Source organism: Eucyclogobius newberryi, unplaced genomic scaffold, assembly GCF_026437365.1.
Source record: "Eucyclogobius newberryi isolate DKJ021-1_F unplaced genomic scaffold, fEucNew1.0.hap1 SCAF_21, whole genome shotgun sequence".
NCBI classification, from domain to species: Eukaryota; Metazoa; Chordata; class Actinopteri; order Gobiiformes; family Gobiidae; genus Eucyclogobius; species Eucyclogobius newberryi.
Window position 1 is genome coordinate 28595838 of NW_027315846.1, and position 27461 is coordinate 28623298.

Genomic DNA, 27461 nt, shown 5'->3' on the forward strand with positions numbered 1-27461 from the left:
GAATATGAATCACATTTCTCAGATTGGGCCTGACTCGCATTTTGTTTTTCCATCTGTGTGATGATGTGACTACAGAAATAGCACTAGGGGGGGCTCTTTTTACATAGGGCCCCGGGTTGGTTTGATTTTTAATGTGACAATAAGTCCCGGCAACGCTGAGACCCAGTGCATCCTAGCTATGGGAGATACCAGGTAAAAGGCGAGGTTGGATGGGTGGTGGGGCTTTTGTAGCCAAGGAAAGTTTGGGACCAGGTGAGAGGCGAGGGGGGATGGGTGGTGGGGCTTTTGTTGGTGTAGTCGGCATAGCCCTTGCTATATTGGGCGTGAGTGGAGCCATCTTAATGCCTGATTTGATCAGACTTTCAAAATGGCTGGGAAGGCCCATGGGTGAGAGTGGAGATGAGAAGGAGAATGATGAATCTTTAGTGGGAGTAGATGTTGCAGGGGGAACCCAGGGCTGGTGTGAAGGCAGGGGCGATGACAGGGATGTTGTTGGGCTTGTCACAGATGGGTCCAAGGCCTTTGAAGATTGTTCCTTTGCTGGAGGCGGTGGAGGTGAATGTGGAGCAGCTGGAGCTGAATCCTTTGCTGCTGGTGGTGGAGCAGCTGCTGATGAATCCTTTGGTGGAGGCTGAGGTTGTGGTGCTTTTGATGTTGAAACATTGGCTCGGTCTCTGGCTGAGGGAGCAGGAATTCTTCTCTCATTCCTCTCTTCTCTAACTATCTGCTCAGGACCCTGTCCAGGCCCAGTCCAATGCCTCAGAGCGTGGAGCAGGTTCTCTGTCAGCACCCTCACTCCACCTCTGCATAGGTGGGGGCCATTTCTCTTAAACAGGTCCTCTCGTTTCCAGAATAGATAGAAGTTCTCAATGTAGTGTAGTCCTCTCGGGGAGCACTCTTTGGACAGCCATGTGTTCAGCTGAAGAAGCCGGCTAAACTTGTTTATCCTCCTGTCGATGTTTGGAAGAGGTCCACTTATGAAAGTTTTGATTTCCATTTTATCAAGCACGTCGAATAACTTCAAGAAGTCTTTTTTCAAAACTTCAGTCTGTTCCCGCCGCATGTCCACTGCACCCACGTGCACAATCAGCTGTTTAGCTCCTCCATGCTTAGCCATAATATTTGGAAGGAGTGACGTTATCTCAGAAACAGTGGCGCTTGGAAAAGAATGTGTGTTTATCTTTTCATGCGTCATGTGACTTATCGCGCCGTCCCCAACTAAAACAATCTGCGTGACCTTGGCAGATCCTCCTCGCTGTATTTTGGCCAAGTCATCTTTCCTTTTTTCATTTAATTCCATCTCTGAAAGTGGTAAAAATCTGTTGGTGAGCTGTATTTTAGGTGACTTCACGTTATCTTTGTATCGTTTAGGCTTTGCTCCAAGTTTGTTCCAAGAAACAGCCTGGTCTTTCTGGTTTTTAGACAGTTTTGGAAACGACACAGAGTCACTGCGGTTTAGGTTGAAAGTAGCAGTTTTTCTTGTAAAAAGTGTGCTCTTCTTACCGTCGGTTGACACAGGAATGGTATCGTGAAGAACTTTTTCAGATTCCAAAACAAATATCCGTGTTTTCAGCTCATTAATTTCTTGTTGATATTTCCGACAGCGTTCACAGTCTTTCTCACTTCTTCTCCCGGACATGTCGCTGGCGTCAGATATGTCGTTAAAACTGGAAAAATGTTCTTAAAATCCTTGGTTTACTTGAAAAAGTCTAAAGCAAAAATGTTTGGAAGACAAAAACTGATTAAAAAGCAAAATAAATAAGGAAAGCAGCGATAGCAAGCGGAGCGAGCAAAAAAGCGTGTGCACTCTTCGGAAGCAGACGTTTTTGATGTCTGCTTCCGAAGAGTTCAATTATTATTTTTTTAACCGTGCCATCCAAGATGCACTGTGGGGCGGTGAGCATACACTTACTTTGTAAATTACTTTGATTCATCATCAACACTTGTTATGAGTTTATGAGTTGTTTCTATCATGGACATGTATTATCCTTCCCTGAAGAGAAAAAAATCCTGTCTCGGAAGAGTCTTATGAGAGCTTTACCACAAATATATGGTTAAGATCCATGAGCTGACTGAACGTCATGGGATTTATGTAGTTGTAATGTAAGAGTGTGAATGGAAGCTGTTGACAAGAACATATAAAGCAGAACAGACTTTACTGAGTGTTTGAACTCTTGAAATGCTCTATTAAGGAGGCAAATTAATGCACTGAATATGTATCACAAGGTGATGAAAAGAGATTTCATAAGTCTGTACCCAGTGGCTCATCCTGTAATCAAATTAGGGTGTATGTAAGAAAGATAACTCAGGACGGTGCGGACCGTAATATGCTAGTTCTGGGTTTGTAGAAGTCACTGCCCGAGAGTGGCTGTCAGAGCACTACTGGAGGCCAGGAATTAGGATTGGAAAGACGAGACGATACGATATGTGTTGGTAGCTTTATTTAGGCTCAGAAGGAGACACAGAAGAAGAAAGCAAGATACAATACAGATTTCTCGGCTTATATACCTTGCCCCAGGATCAAAGGAACAAAGACGGAACACCGGTGACATTATAAGGCACTCTGTGATGGGATGGAGGGAAGAATCAAGGGTGAAATGCAGTGATGTTATAAGGCACCCTGTGGCGCTGGTGCTCCTCTAGTGGTCGCCGCATGAACTACAAGAGCATAGGAACCCCGGAGCTTGGGGGCCTTTTGTACAGCCGCCCCCGAATGTATGGAGTACATTTGCTCTAAACAAAGGCTACTGCGCCTCCGGCCCTCCAGCCTTCCGGCTGGTTGTGCTCTTCAGCGCTGGAAATCCGTGCAGGTCCCCTGGGGACGTCGGACTGCTTCACGGCCTCTCAGGATCCGGGAAGACCCTCTCGGGCTGTGGCGGCCGCCCCATAGGCTTGCGGGGTAGTTGCTTCCTGCAACTGCGGCCAAGTGAGCGCGTGACCACCTTGCCTTCCTTCGCCGGCATAACCTCTGCCCGCCATAGCTTCTCCACACACCTTGGAAGCTCATTCGGCTGATGAGCGGGTGTGGTGGTGAAAAAGCGCCGCCCCGTCCTGGATGATGGCCGCGGGGAGATGGACGGGCCCTGCAGCGTCCACCCCAGCCTGGTGTGCATTGCAGCGAGGTCCGAAGCGTACAGCTCCTGTCGGCGCGACGAGGTGGTGGTGGTCGCTCCCTATAGGGAGTAGGGGTTTCACCCCCTTGAACGACCTCTGAGGTGCTGATACTCCCGCTGGAGAGACTCTACCGGGTAGCTGTGCTCCGCTAGGTCGATGCGGGTGGCAGTGAAGGCGTTGCTGATCTTGTGCATTGGCTTATGCTTGCCAGCGGGGGAGATGCCGAACGAAACACACGATCCACGCCGAGTCGTCACGTTTGGCCAGGAAAGAGCCTCTGGGATCCCCAAGAGGCCGAGCTTCTTGGCCGCCCCATGCAGCAGCAGAGTCCTGTTGGACCCATCATCCAGTACCACATGAGTCTTCAGGGTCTTGGTGGAGTGTTACCGGCACCACCTTCAGTAGAACGCGTCTGCTCCTTGACGGGCGGTCGCGGTAGATCATGTGGGGGGCCGGTCTCCCCTCGGATGCATGAGGGGTAGCGGGGGCAGACGCGGTTGGGGTCTTGCCGTTGACCTGGTGGAGGACCTGTAGGTGTCGGCCCTGGCAATAGTGGCAAAACTTCTTGAGGGTGCACTGCGCCGCCCTATGTGAGTGGGCGCAGCGCCAGCACCGTGGGTTGGTCTTTATCCACTCGGTCAGCTGGGCTTGGCTGAGCGTGGCGAGGCTGGGGCATCGGCTTAGATGATGGCTACGGTCGTTGCAGTAGGCACAGGAGGTCTGCGGCCTAGCTTTGCCATGGGTACCGCGCGTCAACTTGGGCGGACCTCCTGCCCCATAGAGTATGGTGGCGGGGGGCTTGCCGGATCCACCCTTCGGCCGGCCTCCCGGGTTCCCCGGGTGAGCGTCCTAGTGGCGCCCAGGTACTTAGCCTCGGCCCTGGCCCATTCGCCCAACTTCTCAAGGGTGGGCCTTTGGTCCTGAAGTCCACGCCGACCTCGGTAGAACCCAGCATGCTGGTCTGGGGTGAGCTTGCGCAGGAGGCGTTCGACATGAGAGTCGGCGTGGAGTTCATCCTGGCCGGTGTCACCCAAGGTCTTCAGGAGACTCAAGAGGGACTGGACCGGACTTTGAGGGCGAAGCGCCCGAACCCTGCGAGGTCCCCCTGGCGCACGTCGGGCGCCCTCATCACATCGTCGATCTCGCACGCGGCCAGCTGATAGGGCTGACCCATGTCATTGTCAAGGGCGTCCATGGTGTCGCTGTAGGGTGTCCGCGAGTGAACGAAGGAGTCAGCCGTCATCCTCGCCCCCTCCACCTGCAGATGACCCAACAGGACCTGATACTTGAACGCCTCGCTATTTCCCGGGGGCAGTACATTACCCAGCGCGATCTTCAGGCAGGTCCAGTCTCCCGCATCACAGCGGGTGAGGTCCGGGACGACCGGTGGACACCCCCTGTATGGTTCCTCTTGACCGGCCCGATGGCACTGGTGTGGCTCGGAACGCCGGGTCAGCTCTGTCCGCGGCTACAGGGGCGCCGGCCTGGTATCGTGCTGAACACATGTCTCCCCTGCTCGGAATCGAGCGCCCTCAGCAGGTTCCGCATCTGGTCGACCACCGCGGCGGTGCCCGCCCCTGGGTTCGGGCCTCGGACCGGTCCCCCTTGGTCTGGGTGGGTTGGCTCGGGCGGGGGCCCCGGGCGCCTCGGCCGTGGGTACTGGCAACCCGTCACGGCCAGCGGCTGGGGGGTCGGCTCGGGGGTGTACGGCTCGCTCCGCCTCTCTTCAGTGTCGGTGGCCCGGTACAGCGCTCTCAGCCTCTTGGTGGCAGCTCGATCGGTGACTGGGCGGCTGGGGCCCGGTTCCTCAGGGGGTGACCCGGTTGGGTGCTGCCCGGGAGGGTCTTCGCTCCATCCTGCCCCCCGCGACGTCCATGGATCTGGCTCCTGGATTTCCAGGGTCAGGCTTGAGCCCCGTTCTAGCTTGATTCCACCAAACTCTGGAGGGGGGGTTCTCGCGTGATGGTGCCGAGATGACCTTCGGGCTGCCCGGCTCGCCATCCTACGGCAGAGCTCGTTGAGCTGTTCCGTGTGCGTGCGGGAATCCTCCTTGAACGCTTCCAACAACGTGGCCTCGTCCTCGCTGTTTTAGGGGCTCCGATCCTTATCCTCCATCTTGACGAACAGAGAATTCCACATCCGGCTCGGAGGACCATTAAATGTAGGAAAGATAACTCAGGACGGTGCGGACCGTAAGGTGCTAGTTCTGGGTTTGTAGAAGTCACTGCCCGAGAGTGCCTGTCAGAGCACTACTGGAGGCCAGGAATGAGGATCGGAAAGACGAGACGATACGAGGTGCGTTGGTAGCTTTATTTAGGCTCAGAAGGAGACACAGAAGAAGTAGACAAGATACAATACAGATTTCCCGGCTTATATACCTTGCCCCAGGATCAAAGGAACAAAGGCAGAACACCCTTGCGCCTCTAGTGGTCGCCCCATAAACTACAAGAGCATAGGAACCCGGGGCCGCGGGGCCTTTTGTACAGTGTACGTCTCAGGGAAAGAGTAAAAGACCAAATGTGACCGGCCGCAGTTGAAGTTATGAAGGAGCCCTTTCCCCTCCGTGCTTCAGATAACACTATTGGTTGTCTTAAAAGTATACATTGAGCTGTTAAAAATTTGAAGTTTTCTGGTCTATTTACAGCTCTCCGCTCGAGGCGTCACCTTATGCAATGTTGTTATTTTTCGACCAATCAGCTGGGAGCACATGGCTACTTATTCAGCCACTTATCCAGCAGCAGCTACGTGTTCCTCGGAGACATTTCATTCATTTCTCCAGATTTTCTCCAGAGCTTATGATTCTACCACTACTACATCTATCAAATGCCACAGACGAAAAGAAAGGGCCCCCGGTCCTCATGGGTAAGAAGTCACAAGATACAATCCCTGCTATGTTGTGTTGTTTGTTCTTGCGCTAGCTCGCGGCTAACTCGGCTAGCTCGTTGTTGTTTTTATCGGCCTCTGTGGCTTATTTTTCGGTGTTGTTCTGTATTTCTTGACCTGTGTGGGTCGTGCGGGGTGTGTTTTTATGGTTGTTTGGTGTTAGTTTTCCTGATTTTATTGTCACTTTTGCCGCTGAGTTTTCCACTGGAAAGATGTCTCTGTCCTCTGTGTCTCTGTCCTCAGTGTCTCTGTCCTCTGTGTTTCTGTCCTCGGTGTCTCTGTCCTCAGTGTCTCTGTCCTCAGTGTCTCTGTCCTCTGTGTCTCTGTCCTCAGTGTCTCTGTCCTCTGTGTCTCTGTCCTCGGTGTCACTGTCCTCGGTGTCTCTGTCCTCAGTGTCTCTGTCCTCTGTGTCTCTGTCCTCAGTGTCTCTGTCCTCAGTGTCTCTGTCCTCTGTGTCTCTGTCCTCTGTGTCTCTGTCCTCGGTGTCACTGTCCTCAGTGTCTCTGTCCTCAGTGTCTCTGTCCAGTTCTTTGTTGTGTCAGATGTAAACTTTCACATTCCTTGTCCAGGTCGCTTGTCTTTTGTCTTGTTTCCTGAGAAAGCGTCCACATTTAGCCACTTCTGTATTTTTCTTGGTTAAATGTTGATTCATGTCGACTCTTGTGCCTTTAGTTCTCTAGATTGTCGCAGTAGGTCAATCTTTTGCTTCTTTGACTCCAGCTGAATCACAATGGATGGTTTCATTCTACGATCCTTGCTTGGGACAGTATGTAACTGGAGATGTTGTGCATTTACACATTTATGTTTATACTGTTCAGAAATATCTAAATCTGTTGTTGAAGTGTCTGTAATTCCTCAGGAGGAGCTTCACCTTCATCGACTCCAGCTGCGGCTCTTGCAAAGCTGTGATGTTTTGTTTCTAATCCAGTAATGATGAGATCTTTGCTCCTTGTTTTGTGTTCTCACTGGTTTAGTTCACTTTGTGTTTGTTTCACACTTTACACAAAAGAATCTGGGACTGAAGAGCTCTGGATGTTCTAAAACCACTCTATATATTTAAACGTGACAGCGTCTTCAACATGTCAGAAAAGCAAATCCATCAACACGTTTGTGGACTGTCCTGCTGGCTCTCTGTCTGTCAATCAAATCTGTTGTTTGCAGAATAATAAACAGGCCACAATCTGCAGTAGCTCTAGACACTGGTGAAGGAAGAGAAGGTCCAAATATGAGAAGATGAGCTCTGGAGAGGTGCTGATGGGGCGGAGGAGGGCTGCACCAGCTGAGAGCAAACTGGAGAGTCAGAGCGTCCAAACGATAGGATCAACTCTCATCTGAAAATGTGTCTTAAGAACTGACGTACGAGGAGGAGGAGAGACAGAGGAGGAAACCACAACTATGGAGACTTTTGCTCTTTCTTCAACCTTTCTTCAGTTTGGAGAAGCTTTCAGAGCAACACCAAATAAACTAAACCATGAACTGATGTGAAAATGTTCTAAAATATGAGTCTTAACGTGTTTTCAGCCACGAGTCAAAAGTCAAAAGTGAAAATAAATACTCTGGAGTGGTTTAGGCGGCAGCACATATGCCGCAAAGTGTTGTGAGTTTGAATCCCAGCTACGACAATTTGCTGCATGTCCTCCCTCCTCTCTCTTCCCCATTTCACCTGTCTAATAAAGCCTTCAGGTCCTGCCATATTTGTGTCCTCAGCAGTAACCTCTTGTCACTCACCTGTGTGAAGCCCTGCCCACCTGGACCACAGCCAATAGAGGAGCGGCTCTGAGTCACTCCAGGAAGAACACACAAACAGGTTTCTTCCTTCAGCCGCACACTTTTCTCTGGGACACTTTGGACTCTTTGGATCCGCTCAGGTTTGACTACTTTGATTAGATTCAACACTGGCTTTAGTCCTGGATTATACCTGGTTTAGTCCTGGTTTAGTCCTGGTTTAGTCCTGGTTTAGTCCTGGTTTAGACCTGGTTTGGTCCAGATTTAGTCCTTGTTTAGTCCTGAATTATACCTGGTTTAGTCCTGGTTTAGACCTGGTTTAGTCCTGGTTTAGTCCTGGATTATACCTGGTTCAGTCCTGGTTTAGTCCTGGTTTAGTCCTGGTTTAGACCTGGTTTAGTCCTGGTTTAGACCTGGTTTAGTCCTGGTTTAGTCCTGATTTAGACCTGTTTTATTCCTGGTTTAGTCCTGGTTTAGACCTGGATTATACCTGGTTTAGTCCTGGATTATACCTGGTTTAGTCCTGGATTATACCTGGTTTAGTCCTGGTTTAGACCTGGTTTAGTCCTGGTTTAGTCCTGGTTTAGACCTGGTTTAGTCCTGGTTTAGTCCTGATTTAGACATGGTTTATTCCTGGTTTAGTCCTGGTTTAGACCTGGTTTAGTCCTGGATTATACCTGGTTCAGTCCTGGTTTAGTCCTGGATTATACCTGGTTCAGTGCTGGTTTAGTCCTGGTTTAGTCCTGGTTTAGACCTGGTTTAGTCCTGGTTTAGACCTGGTTTAGTCCTGGTTTAGTCCTGATTTAGACCTGTTTTATTCCTGGTTTAGTCCTGGTTTATACCTGGATTATACCTGGTTTAGTCCTGGATTATACCTGGTTTAGTCCTGGTTTAGACCTGGTTTAGTCCTGGATTATACCTGGTTTAGTCCTGGATTATACCTGGTTTAGTCATGGTTTAGACCTGGTTTAGTCCTGGTTTAATCCTGATTTAGACCTGTTTCATTCCTGGTTTAGTCCTGGTTTAGTCCTGGTTTAGTCCTGATTTAGACATGGTTTAGTCCTGGATTATACCTGGTTTAGTCCTGGATTATACCTGGTTTAGTCCTGGTCTAGTCCTGATTTAGACCTGTTTTATTCCTGGTTTAGTCCTTATTTAGACATGGTTTAGTCCTGGATTATACCTGGTTTAGTCCTGGTCTAGTCCTGGTTTAGTCCTGGTTTAATCCTGATTTAGACCTGTTTTATTCCTGGTTTAGTCCTGGTTTAGTCCTGGTTTAGTCCTGATTTAGACATGGTTTAGTCCTGGATTATACCTGGTTTAGTCCTGGATTATACCTGGTTTAGTCCTGGTCTAGTCCTGATTTAGACCTGTTTTATTCCTGGTTTAGTCCTTATTTAGACATGGTTTAGTCCTGGATTATACCTGGTTTAGTCCTGGTCTAGTCCTGGTTTAGACCTGGATTATACCTGGTTTAGTCCTGGATTATACCTGGTTTAGTCCTGGATTATACCTGGTTTAATCCTGGTTTAGTCCTGGTTTAGACCTGGTTTAGTCCTGGTTTAGTCCTGATTTAGACATGGTTTATTCCTGGTTAGACCTGGTTTAGTCCTGGTTTAGTCCTGGTTTAGTCATGGTTTAGTCCTGGTTTAGTCCTGGATTAGACCTGGTTTAGTCCTGAATTAGGCCTTGGTTTATTTCCTGGTTATAGGCCTTGTTATATCATTAGTTTAATTAAAACTTCAGATTGGTTTGACTGGTAATTATTTATAATGAGTGCTGAATGTATTTATGACTTTACATTTGTTAGTCATAGTTCTGTTTAGATTATTGACCTATTTGTAGATTTTGCCTCACTCATAATTGTCTAATATCACTTGTTGTTGTTTATCATTTCCCTGTAGAACTTGACTTGTGTCTGTAGGGGGCAGTGTAGGACTTTGCTGCTGTCACTTCCTCTAAACCCAAATAAATGTTCCTGTTTTGGTCCTTTTGGTTCCCACTGAATTTGTGACTGGTTTTAGTTCAGTTTGAATCTCATATGTTACAGTTTGATGTGAATGTGTTTTCTTGAGGCTCCATGAGATGAAACACTTGACTAAAGTGCAGACTGCACAGAACAGGCTGATGGCTCATGTAGTCTGTGTTTATTTCAATATAAGGACAAGTAAACAACCTGTTCATTTGTTTGTCCTTTAGTTTGATGTGACAGATCAGCACACATGTACAACCAGAACAACAGAAATGTACACACTTATTTTAGACTTATATGTTTGTTGTTTGTATTTGTAATGTGCCATTTCATATTGAATATTATGGAGAAATAAATAAACCATGTGATGAGTGGGCGGGGTTAAACAGTGTGATGTCATTGTGTAGGACTCTGGACTGAGCATGGATCAGAGAGAGCACAGAGAGGACGCAGTACCTCCCACCACCAGCAGGGGAGAAGTGACAAGTGAACGCTCCATTGGACGAATCATTGACTTTAAAAACAAACATGATCCACAGTAAGTCAGACACAATCATTAGATCTGATTATTGATGTGTGTTTATAGGACTGTTTTAGGAGTAACTGGAGTTAAGTCAAAGTCAAATGCTTTTAATCTTTTCCATTTGATCTGTGTTTGTCTTTACCAGGATCCACCAGAAACATCCTCGGTCTGAACCTGGTCCCAGCTGTGAGTCCCTCAGGAGTCACAGGTCTATGTTTGAACCAATGACCTTCAGGACAGAGCCGTGAGTCACATCTGTGTGTTATGGGATATAATAATTACATCAAAGGTATTAAAGCACTGCTTGATATGATAAGGATCTGGAAGTGAGCTGCAACTACCACATAATCACCTCTTTTGAGTAAATGTGAGTTAAGAGACGCTGCAGGTGAAGAGGACAGAAAAAAAGACTTTACAGATATCAGTTTGAATCAGTTTGATCAGTTTCTGGGAAAATGGTCAGAACCAAATTTCTTGCTTCATTTTGTTGACATGTCAGATTATTATTTTTTTTAAACAGACGTGTTTTTGGATTTCTGATCTACTGGATCTTTCTGAAAACGTGGTGTAAAAAATCAAATTTTGCTTCATTTCTTGGAGTCTAAACTTTCAAAAAATCCTTGTGTACGATTAGTCAAAATCATGTTAAGTCCAAGTTTGTAACGTTTGGTGTGTGTAGGTGCTACTTTAGGCTGATCTTTATGTCTCTGTGGGAGAAAGCATTTTGAGAAAAGATCTTTGAAGTCGAAATGTTCCAGAGAATTCTATGACATTTATTTAATTATATAATAAAACATCTTTAGGTGCAGACTGGGCAATGCTGTTGTTGCTTTTCTGTTCAAATAGCAAACTGACAAATACATGATTTAATGTCTGTAGTGTTAAATAAAATACAGTTTGAGTAATTCTGTTGAATATTTCAAGGACATACAGTCAGACATGTGGAGGTTCATGATTGTTATTGTGTTGGTGGGTGTGGTTCTTGTCCAGAGAGGGGAGGGGCCACTGTTCAGCAGCCTCACAGCAGGAGGATACAGGCTCTTGCTCAGTCTGGTGCTTCTGGTATGTTTGGACCTGTACCTTCTCCCTGAGGGCAGCAGGTGGAGCAGGTGTAGAGCTGGTGGTGTGGCTCATGCAGGAGGTTGTGCTCTCTCTTCAGACAGCGGCTGGTGTAGATGGGACTGATCTCTGGGAGAGAAGTCCAAGCTGTTTTTACCACACGTTGGAGAACCAAACTAAAAATCCATAGGTCAGATCAGAAGTGATGGCACAGTTGTAGAAGTTCACCATCAGCGTTCTGGGGATGTTGGCGCTGCTCAGTTTCTCTGGCTTTTCTAGTGTTTACTTCAACTATTTCAGTTTAGAGAGAAAATGTGTGATTCATCTAAATTGTCTTCTAAATCAGTGTTTTTTATCCCAAAAACATTTTCATTGTTTTTTAAATTCACCAGACTCCAGCACAAACCAGAATCTTCTGCAGAATTCCCCAGCTGTGAGTCCTTCAGGAGTGACCGGTCTATGGGACATCAACATCCCTCATTTGTCCAATCACAAAGTCTCCAAAGTGCTGCACCGAGTACAAAATAAACACAAGCAAAATATGTTAAAAAATTAAAATAAAACTACATAAATACGTACAAACAAAATAAAAATAAATTAACAACAATATGAAATATTCAAAAATAATAAAAGACGGTTGGAGGACCACACAATTCTCATGCCGGGTCAAATGCCAGTGAATAAAAGTGCGTTTTTAAACAAGATTTAAAAGCATCAACTGAAGGAGGAAGAGTGGGAGGAAGAGCGTTCCAAAGTTTGGGGCCAACAACAGAAAAGGCCCGGTCGCCTCGGCTTTTGAGTCTCGTTGTTGAAGAAGTTGGAACTGGCCCTCAGACCTCAGCGAGCGCAGGAGTGTAGGGGACACTGAGGTCTGAAATGTACGCGGGGCCAGGCCATGAAGCACTTTAAAAACAAACAAGAACATTTTAAAATCAACTCTAAAATGATTGAGGTGTAATATGTTCTCTACGATGTGGGCCTGTTACAAGTCGTGCTGCACTATCTTCGAAATCGCTTATGGTCAGAGTAGTTAGGAACAGAAACATAAACCCACAGCTTTAGCTACGCTGCCCTAGGATATTATTATTAATATTTATTTTTTGATTCCACTTGCAAACTGTTCACCGCCTTCTTTTCTTTCTCTCACTTCTGAGGACCTGTGGACCCAGATGCCCCTCCCCTGGTGAAGTGGTCCCTGCCCTGTGTGGACGGTCCCTCATCTGCCTGAAGAGTGGCTCCAGTTCGCCTCCGACGGTCCCTCGTCTGCCTGAAGAGTGGGTCCAGCTCGCCTCCGACGGTCCCTCGTCTGCCTGAAGAGTGGGTCCAGCTCGCCTCCGACGGTCCCTCTTCTGCCTGAAGAGTGGGTCCAGCTCGACTCAGACGGTCCCTCTTCTGCCTGAAGAGTGGGTCCAGCTCCAGTCTCCCTCGTGTCCGTCTGTCCGTCTGTGAGAGTCGGATCTCTCCTTCACTGGAACTCCTCCAGGTTTCTACGCTTTTTTCCCAAAGAGGTTTTTTTTGTAGTTTTTCCTGGCCGAGAAGGAGAGTCTAAGGACAGAGGACCCTGGGACATCGTCCCTCGCCACCACAGACATTGTCTGACTCCATCGCCACCACAGACATTGTTGATTCATTTCTCCCTGTGGCCCTCAGAGGCAACTGTTGTTGTGATTTTGGGCGTTACAAAAATAAATTGATTTGATTTGATTTGAACTGTAAGCGTGACAGGTTAGCTTGTTAGCGTGTTAGCTTGTTAGCTTGGCTGATCCCAGTGTACAGTGCATTACAGAAGTCAAGACGTGTAGAGATAAAAGCATGGATCACCCGCTCCAGGTCACTAAAAGATAAAACCCATTTGAGTCTAGATAAATGCCGAAGGTGAAAAAAATAGATTTAACCACCACATTGATCTGCTTGTCAAGCTTAAAATCTCCATCAATGATGACGCCAAGGTTGGTGGCTGTAAACGTGATGTAGGGTTGGTGAGACCCTAATTCTAAATTAAAATCAACTGCTTTGTTTGGCTGAAAAACCACAATTTCCATTTTCCATAGCCAGCCAAGCCTTGACATCATCCAAACAGTTCAGGACGGGCGCCAGGGAACTATTTTTTACTGGCAGATAAAAGTGATATGACATCCCATGTTTTCTAAAAGTTTGACCAGGCGGCCCAGGAGTGTTCCATTTTAGAAAAGTTTCAGTTGTATCATCTGGACACGGTTTTAGTAAAACAAGACATTTTGACTCTCCTCCAAGAGTCATTCTTGAAGATACAAATTTGGTCTGAGAACTCAAGTATTTATCCTAACCTGAGTAGGCCCTGACCACTGGGCGGAGCCTCCTGAGAATAGTCTGTCCTGTTTTTCTATTTGTTTACATTTTGCACAGCTTTATGTATCAATCTACCGGTAGTGTATAGCAGTATTTTGAAGCCATGGGGCGGCATCAGCCATGGTCATTCTGATGCTAATCAAGTACTCATCAGTATTGAGGAGCTGCAGAAGCTAACAATAGGATTTCTTTGGCCAGTATGAGTAGATTAAGGTGAAACTGTAAACAGTAAAGACTATTATCAGGATGTTTTGACGAGTGGGAGGGGCTTATTCAGAGTAGGCTAAATATTTAAGTTTTCGGACCAAATCCGTAGATTGACAATGACTCTTGGATGTAAGTCAAAATGTCTTGCTTTTCTAAAAACAGTGTCCAGATGACTACAACTGAATCTGTTTCTACAATAGCACTGACACAAGAATAAATGTTAATTTAGTCTCTTTGACAGAGTGGAGCAGCCGGGTCACGAGGTCTCTAGTGGTCAGCACCATCAGACACAGCTGGACTCCGTATTTAAGGTCTGTCAAATACTAAAGTTTGTAAATGTTCAGATGAATGAGAACTTGTTTCACACAGACCTGACTCTGACTGCATTTGTGTTGTTTATAATATGTCTGTTCAGCTTCTGGAGAAGGACATCTTCACTTTTGTCCAGAAGGAGCTGAAGAAGCTCCACAAGGTTCTGACTACAGATTACCCAGAATGCTTAGCGCCTCTGAAGGATGAGGATGAAGAGCAGAGGAGCAGCAGTGAGGCTGTTTTGAAGATCACACTGAACTTCCTGAGAAGGATGAAGCAGAAGGAGCTGGCTGAGCGTCTGTGGAGCAGTAGGACCATTTAACACATTGAACAAGGTGCTCACAGTCATTTTATATTCTCAGAGACTCAGGGCTGTGTCTGTTGTCTTTATTCAGGGACTTATTCTGGAGTTTGTGGGCGTAAACTGAAGTGTGACCTGCAGAAGAAGTTTGAGTGTGTGTTTGAGGGCATCGCTAAAGCAGGAAACCCCACCCTTCTGAAGCAGATCTACACAGAGCTCTACATCACAGAGGGAGGGTCTTCAGAGGTCAACCAGGAACATGAGGTCAGACACATGGAAACAGCCTCCAGGAAACCAGACCCAGCAGAGACAGCCATCACATGTGAAGACATCTTTAAAGGCCCAGCTGACACAAAAGGACCAATCAGAACAGTGCTGACAAAGGGCGTGGCTGGCATCGGGAAAACAGTGCTCACTCAGAAGTTCAGTCTGGACTGGGCTGAAGGCAAAGCCAACCAGGACATACAGCTGCTGTTCCCGTTCACTTTCAGAGCACTCAATGTGCTGAAGGAGAGAAGCTTCAGCTTGGTGACACTTGTTCATCACTTCTTTAGTCAAACACAAGCAGAACTCTGCAGCTTTGAAGACCTCCAGGTGCTCTTCATCTTTGACGGTCTGGACGAGTGCAGACTTCCTCTGGACTTCACCAAAACCAAGGCCCTGACTGACCCCTCAGAGTCTGTCTCAGTGGACGTGCTGCTGGTAAACCTCATCAGGGGGAGCCTGCTTCCCTCTGCTCGCCTCTGGATAACCGCACGACCTGCGGCGGCCAATCAGATCCCTCCTGAGTGCGTCTCCATGGTGACAGAGGTCAGAGGGTTCACTGACCCACAGAAGGAGCTGTACTTCAGGAAGCGGTTCAGAGACCAGGCTGACACAATCATGTCCCACATCAAGATGTCCAGAAGCCTCCACATCATGTGCCACATGCCAGTCTTCTGCTGGATCACTGCCACAGTCCTGGAGCATGTGTTGAAAAGCAGAGAGAGTGGAGAGCTGCCCAAGACCCTGACTCAGATGTACATCCACTTCCTGGTGGTTCAGGCCAAAGTCAAGAACATCAAGTATGAAGAAGGAGCTGAGACAGACCCACACTGGAGTCCAGAGACCAAGAAGATGGTGGAGTCTCTGGGAAAACTGGCCTTTGAGCAGCTGCAAAAAGGAAATCTGATCTTCTACAAGAGGGACCTGAGCGAGTGTGGGCTGGACGCTGCAACGGCCTCAGTGTACTCCGGAGTGTTCACACAGGTCTTTATAGAGGAGCCAGGCCTGTACCAGGACATGGTCTACTGCTTCATCCATCTGAGTGTGCAGGAGTTTCTGGCAGCTCTTCACGTCCATCTGACCTTCATCAACACTGGGATCAACCTGCTCTCAGAGAAACCACAGAAGTCGACAATATTCAGTGTGGAAAGAAAACTAAGGCACCTTCACCAGACAGCTGTGGACCAGGCCTTACAGAGTCCAAATGGACACCTGGACTTGCTCCTTCGCTTCCTATTGGGTCTTTCACTGTCTGCCAATCAGGTCCTTCTACAAGGTCTGGTGACACAGACAGAAAGTAGCTCCGATACCAATCAGAAAACAGCTAAATACATCAAGAAGAAGCTGAATGAGGATGTGTCTGCAGAGAGGAGCATCAGCCTGCTCCACTGTCTGAATGAACTGAATGAGCGTTCTCTGGTGGAGCAGATCCAACAGTACCTGAGTTCAGGACGTCTGTCTGAAGGTGGACTGTCTCCTGCTCAGTGGTCAGCTTTGGCCTTCATCTTACTGTCATCAGAAGAAGATCTGGACCAATTTGAGCTGAAAAAATACTCTTCTTCAGAGGAAGCTCTCCTGAGGCTGCTGCCAGTGGTCAAAGCCTCCAACAAAGCTCTGTGAGTAACCTTTGTTTAACAGAGAATGGTTTGATCAAACTTCTACATAAACAATGTTGTCTCTCTCCAGACTGAGCAGCTGTGACCTGTGTTACGGCAGTTTCCTGTAAACAATGATCAAGTAAAGAGTAACCAGGCAATAACTTGAAGCAGAAACAGAGTCTCTCGGTCTCTCTCAAAAGGTGGAAGTTTATTCACGTGCACAGTGGATAAACACCCTCACTTTCCCTAAGACAAGTTCGTTCTGTCCCTACCTAACTTTACAAGTTACAAAGTACACCTTTTATAGGTGGTAACAAACATAACATAATCACAACCCAAATCAGCTCAAAAAGAGATAGACCAGACTATCACGTCCGTGACGGTTCCAGCTCTCTCTTCAGAGGTTTAATCTAAGACCATTTCCACACTGAATCCGGTCCTGACGCATTAATTGATGATTAAGAGGCGCCGGACAGTAGATATTCAGTATAATCAGGACCTCATATTCTTATCCCATCTGCACACAGGAGAACAACAAAGATATTAATTCCGTGACATGTCATGGCCTAAAACAACATTAGAATGACATGACATGACCCATTTTCTGCCATTACAATACCACTCTTTTGATTATCTTAAACCCCTGTTTAATATCATATCATCAATCAATTACCAATCAGAGAAAATATTAATTAATAATTAATAACACAACAAAAAAAATGAATAATAACAATAATTAGATAAATTATCAACAAAAAAAAATATTAATAAAAAATGACCAATTTAATGATTAAAAACACTAATTAATAAAATTGAACCCTTGAAATTAGAAATAAAATAATAATCAAAATAATAATAATAATAATAATAAAAAATAGATAAAATAATTAATAAAAAATATTAATAAAGTCAACCCCAGCTCCCCCGTCCCGAGACCCCCTCCACCGGCCAGGAAAAAACTACCAAACCTCTTTGGGATAAAAGTAGAAAACCTGAGTAGGAGAAAACTACAAAACCACTTTGGGATAAAAGTAGAAACCTGGAGGAATTCCCCTGTGAATGGGGCTCAGGACGGACAGGCTGATGCTGACTTCTGGAAGAAGAAAAAAAATGCTCGATTAATTTCATCAAAATAAAGATTTCAGTCCATCTCTTGTCTTAATTTAAGTCATTACAATTTCCCTTTGAATCAGTGATTTTAAAAACAGTTTAAAAGAAATTAATAAAACTGTTAAAGTTTTATTTGCCTCCGCTCTTGTTTTACTGGCTTAAGGTCTCATTCCCTTGATGATTGAATCATCATCTGAATCACTAATGTAGCCTGTGTCTTGCTTAGACGCGTCTCTATCTGGCCCTGGAACCTGAACAGACACATATTGAGCAGAAACCATTTTACCAATCACTTTGAACAAACATGGGAGAACACAAGAAAACAGAATCAAGATTACCCCTACAATAATGCCAAAATTTATGAGTACGTCACGCCAGGAAGTAAGAGCCCATCCTAACACAGAAAAAGGGTGAGTGGCAGTGACAGTTTCAGATTCCATGAGATTACGGAGTCTGGTCAAATTTGCGAGTCCCTGTTGGATCGCACCCCCATCCTCATCATTAGCAGGAATGTAGGTACAGCAGCTCCCTTTTAGTAAAGTGCACCCGCGTCTAGTTTTACATTTTTAGGAGCTCTGATGTGAATCTGAGGTCGGAACTTAATCTTGCGTGGGAGAAGAGGAATCACCGCTCTCCACACAGACCAAACTATCCTACTCAGAAGTTTAACATTATCTCTAGAAATTAGAGTGCCAGGTAACATGTTGGATAAATTAGGCACAGGGAGAGGGAGCACGTGTGGAGAGTTGGTTGCCATGGGCATGTGTGTACATACATAACAATCTCTCCGCTTGTGACTGTCGGCTACATATTTAGCATATCGATACCAATAGTTCAGTGTATAGACGGTGGAATGGTTATAAGTGTCTGTGAGAGACTCGATCTTGGATGTGTCGTCATAGTGCAGTGTACGAGTGTTACGGTCTACTCTGTTTTCTCTGTGTGGCCACATCCAGCTAGGCAGAGTGATAAACCATATTATTCCCAACGCCAGAACTATTGACAGACCCAGTGCATAAATCATTATTCTATAGTTCAGCAACCTGATGTTGAGCTCGACCTTTCTGTCGGTCAGATACCATTTAGAGCTCTGACGCTCCGGGGGACTCCTCCCCCCAGGAGGAGCCGGGTGAGCCTCAGGAATCATGAAGACGATGAAGACAGTATTTGTGTAGATATTACCAGACGATGCAGAAGAACGTGGAGCTTTAAACCGCGCCGGGTTTTGGCAACGTGCCCCGTGCTCGGAGCACTCGATCAGTGGGCTCTGGTGCCTTTCGAGGTTTACGACCTGCTCGGACCCCGACTTTCTCGAACTTGAGATCGTTGCAAAAAGGTCCCACGACGTCCTCAGTGGTTGCCCCTTGTGTCCGACCCACGAGTGGACCGACACCCGCGTTGTCGTTGATCTCCGCAGGTGTGCTGAAGATGGCTCGGCAGTGAGATGCGTGAACCCAGGTGCCCCGTTCTGCGACTTTCACTGCGGTGTGAGTGATGAGGAGGACCTGGACCGGGCCAATCCACCTTTTGGAACACCACCTTTTCCTCCTCGGCTCTCGGATCAAGATCCAGTCACCTGGTTTGAAGTTGTGGAGGACAGCTTCTGCTGCCTTTGGGAGAGCGGCTTTCACCTGTGCAGAAATTGAGGACAACCGGTCTTCCAATTCTATACAGTAAGCTAGCATTGAGTCGTCGCGTCCATGTGAGATCAGCGCCATCTGCCTGAAAAAATGTTTAGGTAAACGGATTTTTTGTTAGGCCCAACCCAAATGCCATCACACTTCTCAGCCCCCGCCTTCTTCCACACAGAGATTTCCTCTGACGTGGAGAATTCCTGCATGGTTGATAAGGACTCTGGAAGAGAAGTGTTATTAAACACAAAACATTCATTTTGCTCTTGTCTGCAGAGATAAGATGCGGCCTTGGCTGCCTTGTCCGCTCTGCTGTTTCCCTGTGAAATTGGGTCAGTTCTGTTAGTATGAGCTTGACATTTGCATATAGCAATATCAGATGGGAGCAAGATCGCCGTCAGGAGTTCCCCAACTTGCGTGCAGTTCAGAATAGGCTTACCATCCGATTTCAAAAAGTTCCTGTGTCGCCACAACCCCGCCCAGTCGTGGCATACACCAAACGCATAGCGAGAGTCTGTGAAAATTGTGACGGACTGACCCTTCGCCAATGTGCATGCGACTGTCAGAGCCACCAATTCTGCAGTCTGTGCAGAGAAATGAGAGGGCAGTGGGCCTGAGGCCGCCACATCCCACTCAGAGCATACTGCAAAGCCAACACGGTTCTGTCCCGTGTTGGTGTCTCGAGATGCTGATCCATCTACATAAAAAACCAAGTCAGAGTTAACAAGTGGCTCCTCTTTCAGATCCGGTCTCGGGGTGCACACCTGTTCGATTGTAGAAATGCAACAGTGAGCTTCGCCCTCTTCAGGGGTGGGCAAGAGGGTGGCAGGGTTAAGCTGTGTGCATCGTTTTACTGTGACGTTAGGTAATTCAAGCAAAACTGTGTTGTACCTGAGCCATCGGGAAGCAGAAAGATGCGAAGTTTTCTGTTCCAGCAGGATCAGAGAGACAGCATGTGGCACAAGCAGCGTTAGCTCAGCATAGCCCACCAGATCACGCGAGGCCAAGACTGCTTTTTCAGCAGCCGCCACCGCGCGTAGACATCGTGGCATGCCGGCTGCAACGGGGTCCAGCTTAGCAGAGAAAAAAAACACAGGTCGCAGGGAGCCCCCGTGCGCCTGTAAGAGGACAGAAGTCATGCAGCCGTTGCGTTCGTCAACAGTCTGTGTGAAAGGTCTTGTTGGGTCAGGTAACCCCAGAGTTGGAGGCTTCTGTAAAGCCATTTTCAACTCACAGAAAGCTTTGTCTGCTTCCTCCGTCCATGTCAGTTTGTCATTAGTCCTAAGGCCTTTTCCATGGATTAGTGCACCTAAAGGAGACTCCATTACAGAATAATTTGGAATGAACTGTCGACAATATGAACACATTCCTAGAAATGACATCAATTGTTTCTTAGTTATTGGTTTCGGAATATTCTGAATGGCTGAAACGCGCTTCGTCGTAATGCTTTTGCCATTTTTAGATATCACATGACCCAGAAATATTACTTCCTTTTTAACATATTGCAATTTTGAGAGACTGGCCTTGTGGCCTTCTGCATGCAAATGTTTGAGTAAGGTCACCGTATCTTGTTTACATTGGTCCTCGGTTTGCGAGCACAACAATATGTCATCCACATATTGTAGCAGGCAGCTACCTGGTGCCAGTCGCAAGGGAGCCAATGAATCTCGCAGCGCTGCATTGTACCATGTTGGAGAATGCACGAACCCCTGACACAGCCGTGTGAGAGTCCAGAGTCGATTCTGAAACTCAAAAGCAAACCAAAACTGCGAATCCTGGTGAACGGGGACAGAGAAAAAAGCATTAGCTAGATCCACAACTGTGAAATATTTTGCCTCTGGAGGAATCTGAGATAAGATAGTGTATGGGTTTGGCACCACAGCAACGACAGTTCATTCCAAATTATTCTGTAATGGAGTCTCCTTTAGGTGCACTAATCCATGGAAAAGGCCTTAGGACTAATGACAAACTGACATGGACGGAGGAAGCAGACAAAGCTTTCGGACGTGATAGACCAGACTATCACGTCCGTGACGGTTCCAGCTCTCTCTTCAGAGGTTTAATTTAAGACCATTTCCACACTGAATCCGGTCCTGACGCATTAATTGATGATTAAGAGGCGCCGGACAGTAGATATTCAGTATAATCAGGACCTCATATTCTTATCCCATCTGCACACAGGAGAACAACAAAGATATTAATTCCGTGACATGTCATGGCCTAAAACAACATTAGAATGACATGACATGACCCATTTTCTGCCATTACACCTGTCAGAGAGAAGCTGTGAAGCTCTGTCCTCAGTCCTCAGCTCCCACTCCTCTAGTCTGAGAGTCCTGGACCTCAGTCACAATGACTTGAAGGACTCAGGGCTGAATATGTTGTCTGCTGGACTGAAGAGTCCTCACTGTAAACTGGAACAGCTCAGGTCAGAGAGATTAATATTATTCACTATTATTACATAACTTGTTGGTGGTTATATTGGAAAATAACAACATAAAGTGAAATAAAGATAGAGGACTTGTTATTTGCGTAATTTGGATTAAATGTCCTTGACTGATTAGAATCATATGTGTCCTCAGACTGTCAGGTTGTCTGGTCTCAGAGGAAGGCTGTTTTTCTCTGGCCTCAGCTCTGAGGTCCAACCCCTCCCATCTGAGAGAACTAGACCTAAGCTACAACCATCCAGGAGACACAGGAGTAAAGCTCCTGTCTGCTCTACAGGAGGACCCCCACTGCACACTGGACACTCTCAGGTATGGACCTGTCCTCACTGAGATTTGTAACACCTAAGAGTGCTATTTACAGGTTGAAGGTGCCATAACATGCTTTTTTCACATTTTGTATTCTATTCTAAGTATATAATTGATAATAATAAGGGTTGTGCAACACCCTTAACATAATAGTTAAGAAATATCACCCTGACCTTGGACCCCCTCACCAACCTGGAAATGCAAACCGCTTGGTTTAATATTCGCCCCCACCCTTACAAAGAGCGATCTGGCTCCCCCGCCCAACCCGTGAAGTAGTGTGTCCCCCACAGCTGTCTGCTCCGCGATGCGCAGCTCCGCGCGACTGAGTGAGAAACGATAGAACTTCAGATCAACACTACTTTGAGACTAAATCAATCTGGTGTTTATTCTACAGCGTGCGCAGAACAGATATATCTATAGATCTATATATATATATATATATATATATATATATATATGTGACTGAACGTGGCTAATCCAGTTACATGTCTACCCGGAGACATTTTGAGTTATTCACAGATTCTGAAAGTGTGAATTCAAAGCTTTCCAATGATGTCTCTCTCATGTAGATCTGATAATATCTGAGTAAGTTGTGGTCATTTGAATGTATACAACTCTCAAACCCATTCACTGAGAAAACGGCTTCCAAAGTTTCTCACCGGAGTGAGCCCAGAGTCACAGGGGGGCTCATTTGCATCTCATTGAGATAAGCCCTCCCCCCTGTCACACTGACAGCACCTTCCCCTACAGCTGTCACTCAAGACTCAAGAGGAGTATTGTTATTGATGGTAACTGGACTTGAATCAGAATTAGAAGTTACTATATTAAAATGGAAATACTTGGATTACAAAAGGCCCTGAATAGAATCAAAGAATCAGAATGAGAATAGGGTTCATTGCATTTGTCGATAAACATAATTCACAGGTGATTCATGATTCAACACAAACAACAAAAGATAAGATAAGAGCCTTTAATGTTACAACGCAGTAGATACAGGGGGAAAGGACAGTAACTTATAGGAAGTTTAAAAAACACTCTTAATAGAAGAACTCTTATAAACAGATGCCAGGGCCAGGTATAGAAACTGTAACGGGTCCATGGCTTTGAATATATGAGATAATAGATAATAGATATGATATGTACACCACCAGAGTCCAATTACATCAGAGATCACATCCTCATCCTCTTCTTCGTCTGTGCACTCTTCTGTGCTGTGACTCTCGGCTCTTGGCATCAAAGCTGTAAACAAATAACAGGACATTTAAGAAATGGCTAACTATTTCACATAAAACACTCATTAACTATTTTTTTTTTTTAACACAATGTGAGAGTTTCAATATAAATACCTGAAGTGCTGATAACTCTTGATCTTTGGAAGCCGTCTGAAGAAGGGACTCAGATGCTTCTGCCAGTCCAAGTTCTTGACAAACACTTTGCCATCCGCCGTTCCAACAAGCTGTGGGATATTGAGGTGAGACTCAGGAGAGCTGTTTTCCACTACCTGATGACAAGGGCGACACTGTAAAAAAATGAGAACAGAAGAAACATATCTTAAGCAGAGAGCAGCCCTGAAGTTTTGCCAGGCTAATGTTTACACATTACAGTAGTCAAATAATATAAACTAACCTCAGCGATGTCTTCCAAAGTGTCAACCCTGGTCTTCATGTATGCTCGCTTGATAATCTGATGATCTGTGCGTGGCCTGCAGCTTCTGATGTGTTGGAGAAGCTGTTTCCACAGTGATCTGAAGCTTGATGTACAAACTGCAGGCTCACCTGAAAAACAGATGTTGCTTATGGTTAATTATACTCTAATCATTAAAACACGAAAATCACCAAAATAATGTTTTACACTTACCACGCTCCTTAGCAGACTTCACGTAGAGACAGGTCATGTCAGTCAGGGTGTCTTTGCCAATTCTGAAAAGGGGGATAAAAGGATTAGGGTTAACAGTAATATGGGAATAACACGCTTCACAGATAACAGTTCACATTGTGACGTTAACGGTGTATTTAAGATGCAAAACGCGGAGATATTGGGACATCTGCCCTCGGCTAGCGATGCTAGCTAGCTCACTTGAGATAACACTGCTCGTAAAAGCAAAGCACTTGCAGAACAGCACACCAAAACATAAACATACACTTGAGTTTAAAACCGGCGAACATTAAAGTGATTAAAAGCGGGTGTTTTAGTCGCAAAGCTTACCTGGTTCAGCCGTCCTGTTGTCTCTTCCAACACCGTGCACAGAGAGACACACAGGAAGCTGATAATGGCCAGGCAAGCGCGTGATTGGTTCGAGTGACGCAGTGCGTGCGTGACTTGCAACGTACGTAAGCCACGTGACCAGAAGTGGTATCGGGAGTTGTAGTTTTTTTCTCTTCCCTCGCCGAAAAATAACCCGATAACATAGCAAAGTTTAGCTTACAACTTAGCTCCGAATAGCTGCGTTTAGCTCCGGGCCTAACAGCCGGTTTAGCACCATAAAACAGACACAAAGCACGACCCACACAACCCGCGGGCCAACCCACGCCGAAAAATAACCCGATAACATGGTGATAACAGCAAGTAGTCACATTAAGCCCGTATTGCAGAGTGCACTGAAGCAACATTTTAGCTTAGCATTAGCTCCACCGGAGCAGACAAGCAAGATTCTAAAGTGATCACGAGACCACCTTAAAACACAGCGTTAAAGCAATAATTTAGTAGTAAAGTAAAAGTGTACCTGAGTAAACAGTTCCGTTGCAATGTAGTCCAGGAAATGTAAGCTCTGAAGACTGTGCTCTGCAGACGGTCTGGAGTAATGAGAGGAAAACACGGAGCACGCAGCTGTAGCCATGCGGATCACAGCTGATTGGTGGAAAATGTAAACAACACGTTGGCTAGAAAAAGGTGACGCCCCCCAGGAGAGCAGGAAAAAGACCCGAAAACTCCACATTTTTAACAGCTTAATGTATACGTTTAAGACAACCAATAGTGTTATCTGAAGCACACAGGGGCTTATTCATAACTTCAACTAGCACATTCTGCAAAAAAATGAAAATCACAAATTTGGGGAAAAAAAAGTTAAATGCTGTTTTTCTCAGTTTCACCGAGGCCGACATGGTCCGACAATTCCCGTGGCGAGTCACATATATTAAGACTTGGACACTAACGGCCAACGAGGACTTAACAGCACAATTTCAAATAACATTGCAGCCCATCTTTAAGACACTGACACAGACACAGCTGTTTGACTCAGCACAGGACTGTCTACACACAAGCACAAGTGACTGTGGATTCATATAGAGACATTTGAAAGGAGAAAGTGTGTGTCATGAAGCACAGAGGAGTGAAGCAATGTGTGTAGTGACGTCACACTGAGCTTGACTTTGTCCACTGCACCAACAAACTACTGACAATTCAACTCTTACACTCAACATGAAACACACTGGATTGGTGCAACAAATAAATATAGAAATGAGAGTCATAAATCAATTAAATCCTTTACATTTGAAGAATAAAGAATAAATAGAGTCAAATAGTTGTATCATGAGATCCTAATAAAGTGTGTCTCCACATGTTGAGACGCACAGGGGACTAACTGCTGCTGTGTTGTGTCTTCTCTCCATCAGATTTCTGTGATCTCACTCTGGATCCAAACACAGCTCACAGAGAACTCAAACTGTCTGACAACAACAAGAAGGTGACACGTGTGACAGAGGAGCAGCTGTATCCACATCATCAGGACAGATTTGATGACTGGCCTCAGCTTCTGTGTGACACTGGTCTGACTGGTCGCTGTTACTGGGAGGTCCAGTGGAGTGGATGGGTTTATATATCAGTGTCTTACAGAGGAATCAGAAGGAAAGGAGACAGTGATGACAGTTTGTTTGGAGGCAATGATCAGTCCTGGAGTCTGGACTGTTCTGGAGGCAGTTTCTCTGTTCGTCATAATAACAAACACATCTCCCTCCATCAGTCCTTGTCCTCCTCTTGTGGGACAGTAGCAGTGTTTGTGGACTGTCCTGCTGGCTCTCTGTCCTTCTACACAGTCTCCTCTGAGCGACTGATCCTCCTCCACACCTTCAACACCACATTCACTCACTCTCTGGTCCCTGGGTTTAGTCTCTGCACTTATGGCTCCTCAGTGTCTCTGTGCGCTCCGACAGACTCGCTCTAATGTGTGTGAAATAAAACATCTGTACAAACAAAAGACATTTATTTTAGAGTTTATTTGACAGAAGAAAACAAACTTCAGACATCGGCCTCACACAAGTGTCTGTTTTGAACAAATCACTGTTTTAATACAATATGATCTTTACAGAATAATAAACCACAATATGTAGTGAGTAAAGAGATTTTATTTTTTTTTACTTTAAAATTGTTTTCAGAAAATGTGATGAACAACAATTGAATCCTAAAATGGTCATGTCTCCCCGAGATTAGAACCGGGCCTAAACCGGGTCTGATCCAACATGTCTGCTCTTGCTTTTGGATTAGGTTTAACATCCGACAGGTCAAATATTGATAGTACTATTTTACTTTTAGTTTCTCCCTACTGCCCCCTGGTGTCTGTGAAGCTACTCCTTCTGTTGAGCCTCTGCACGTTTAAATGCTCTGTGCTAATGCTAATGCTAATGTTGCAAATGTCAACAAATGCTAAATTTCCCACCCAGACAATGCTTTATAAACTGTAAAAGTAATAACACTGTCCGGGTTCATAAATGAACTAAATTGAACCCACATTTAATCTGATTTGAGCACTTTCCTGTTTCAGTGGTTTGTTTCACTTCATAAACTGTAATCCACTGCTCACTGTTTTTCCGACTTGACACTGGAACAGAAACTCTGAGAAAACTTCTCTCCAAGGTCCGAGTTCTGACCTCTGAGGACAAACGGAACTCAGCATAAAGTGAAGAGGAAAAAGTCTCTTTTTCTGAGAACCTGCTCCAAGGTTTTTTTACATTTTAAAACTGCAGAAAATGAATCAGTGGAGTCTGGTCTTCCTTTAGATATATTATCTCATTATGTTTCAATTAAAATCTGTGTAGTTTAAATCTTGAAGCGTTACCATGGAAATGTGCATGTTTACTGCAGGTGCTAAACATCCATAAAGACACATCAGCCAAAACAATGTAAAAAAGTAAAGAAAAGAGCCCTGGAACAACCTGATAATCTGTGTAAATCTGTGTGTCACTACTGCTAAATACATTTAGAACTCTGTCAAGTCAGAGTACTTATGAATGAACGCTGACTTTAGTATTATTAAGGAAATGCATCACATTGGGTCTGGAAATGTCTGGTGTGGTGGCCGTAGGAATTAAGAAAATAGGAAAAGTGCACTTTACCCACTGGACCCCCAAGGTCACCAGATTAAACACTAGCACCCCGAGTTAGATCCAGGGAACCTGGATAGAATGAACCCCACTTAAGGTCGCACAGGTCAAATCAAATCAAATCAAATCAATTTATTTTTGTAAGGCCCAAAATCACAACAACAGTTGCCTCTGAGGGCCACAGGGAGAAATGAATCAACAATGTCTGTGGTGGCGATGAAGTCAGACAATGTCTGTGGTGGCGAGGGACGATGTCCCAGGGTCCTCTGTCCTTAGACTCTCCTTCTCGGCCAGGAAAAACTACAAAAAAAACCTCTTTGGGAAAAAAGCGTAGAAACCTGGAGGAGTTCCAGTGAAGGAGAGATC

At 45.7% G+C, this 27461-nt stretch overlaps 2 protein-coding genes and 1 long non-coding RNA gene across 4 annotated transcripts in view; 2 read left to right on the forward strand and 1 right to left on the reverse strand.

The window, feature by feature from the left end:
- Positions 1 to 7796: 7796 nt before the first annotated feature.
- LOC140370223 (protein NLRC3-like) overlaps positions 7797 to 27461 on the forward strand; it is a 300708-nt gene continuing 281043 nt past the window's right edge. For both annotated transcript variants that reach the window (XM_072457277.1, XM_072457278.1), the window contains exons 1-3: positions 7797 to 7865; positions 10102 to 10232; positions 10363 to 10461. In XM_072457277.1, the coding sequence (XP_072313378.1) occupies positions 10117 to 10232; positions 10363 to 10461 (215 nt within the window). In that variant the 5' untranslated portion in view covers positions 7797 to 7865; positions 10102 to 10116. The remainder of the gene's footprint in view (positions 7866 to 10101; positions 10233 to 10362; positions 10462 to 27461) is intronic.
- On the reverse strand, positions 16193 to 16393 carry LOC140370248 (uncharacterized). The gene is made up of 2 exons (XR_011928354.1): positions 16357 to 16393; positions 16193 to 16302 (listed from the first exon to the last, which is right to left on the reverse strand). It is a non-coding gene; the product is annotated as an uncharacterized lncRNA (long non-coding RNA).
- Positions 25094 to 26113, forward strand: LOC140370952 (stonustoxin subunit beta-like). Its single transcript, XM_072458235.1, has 2 exons — positions 25094 to 25118; positions 25392 to 26113. The coding sequence occupies exons 1-2, from the start codon at positions 25094 to 25096 to the stop codon at positions 25937 to 25939; spliced, it is 573 nt and encodes a 190-aa protein (XP_072314336.1). The 3' UTR covers positions 25940 to 26113.

Excerpts from the sequence above, each read along its gene's own strand:
- LOC140370952 (XM_072458235.1), top strand. The coding sequence starts at position 25,094 with ATGAAGCACAGAGGAGTGAAGCAAT. Across the intron at positions 25,119-25,391 it reads GCACAGAGGAGTGAAGCAAT|ATTTCTGTGATCTCACTCTG; the intron begins GTGTGTAGTGAC and ends TCTCTCCATCAG.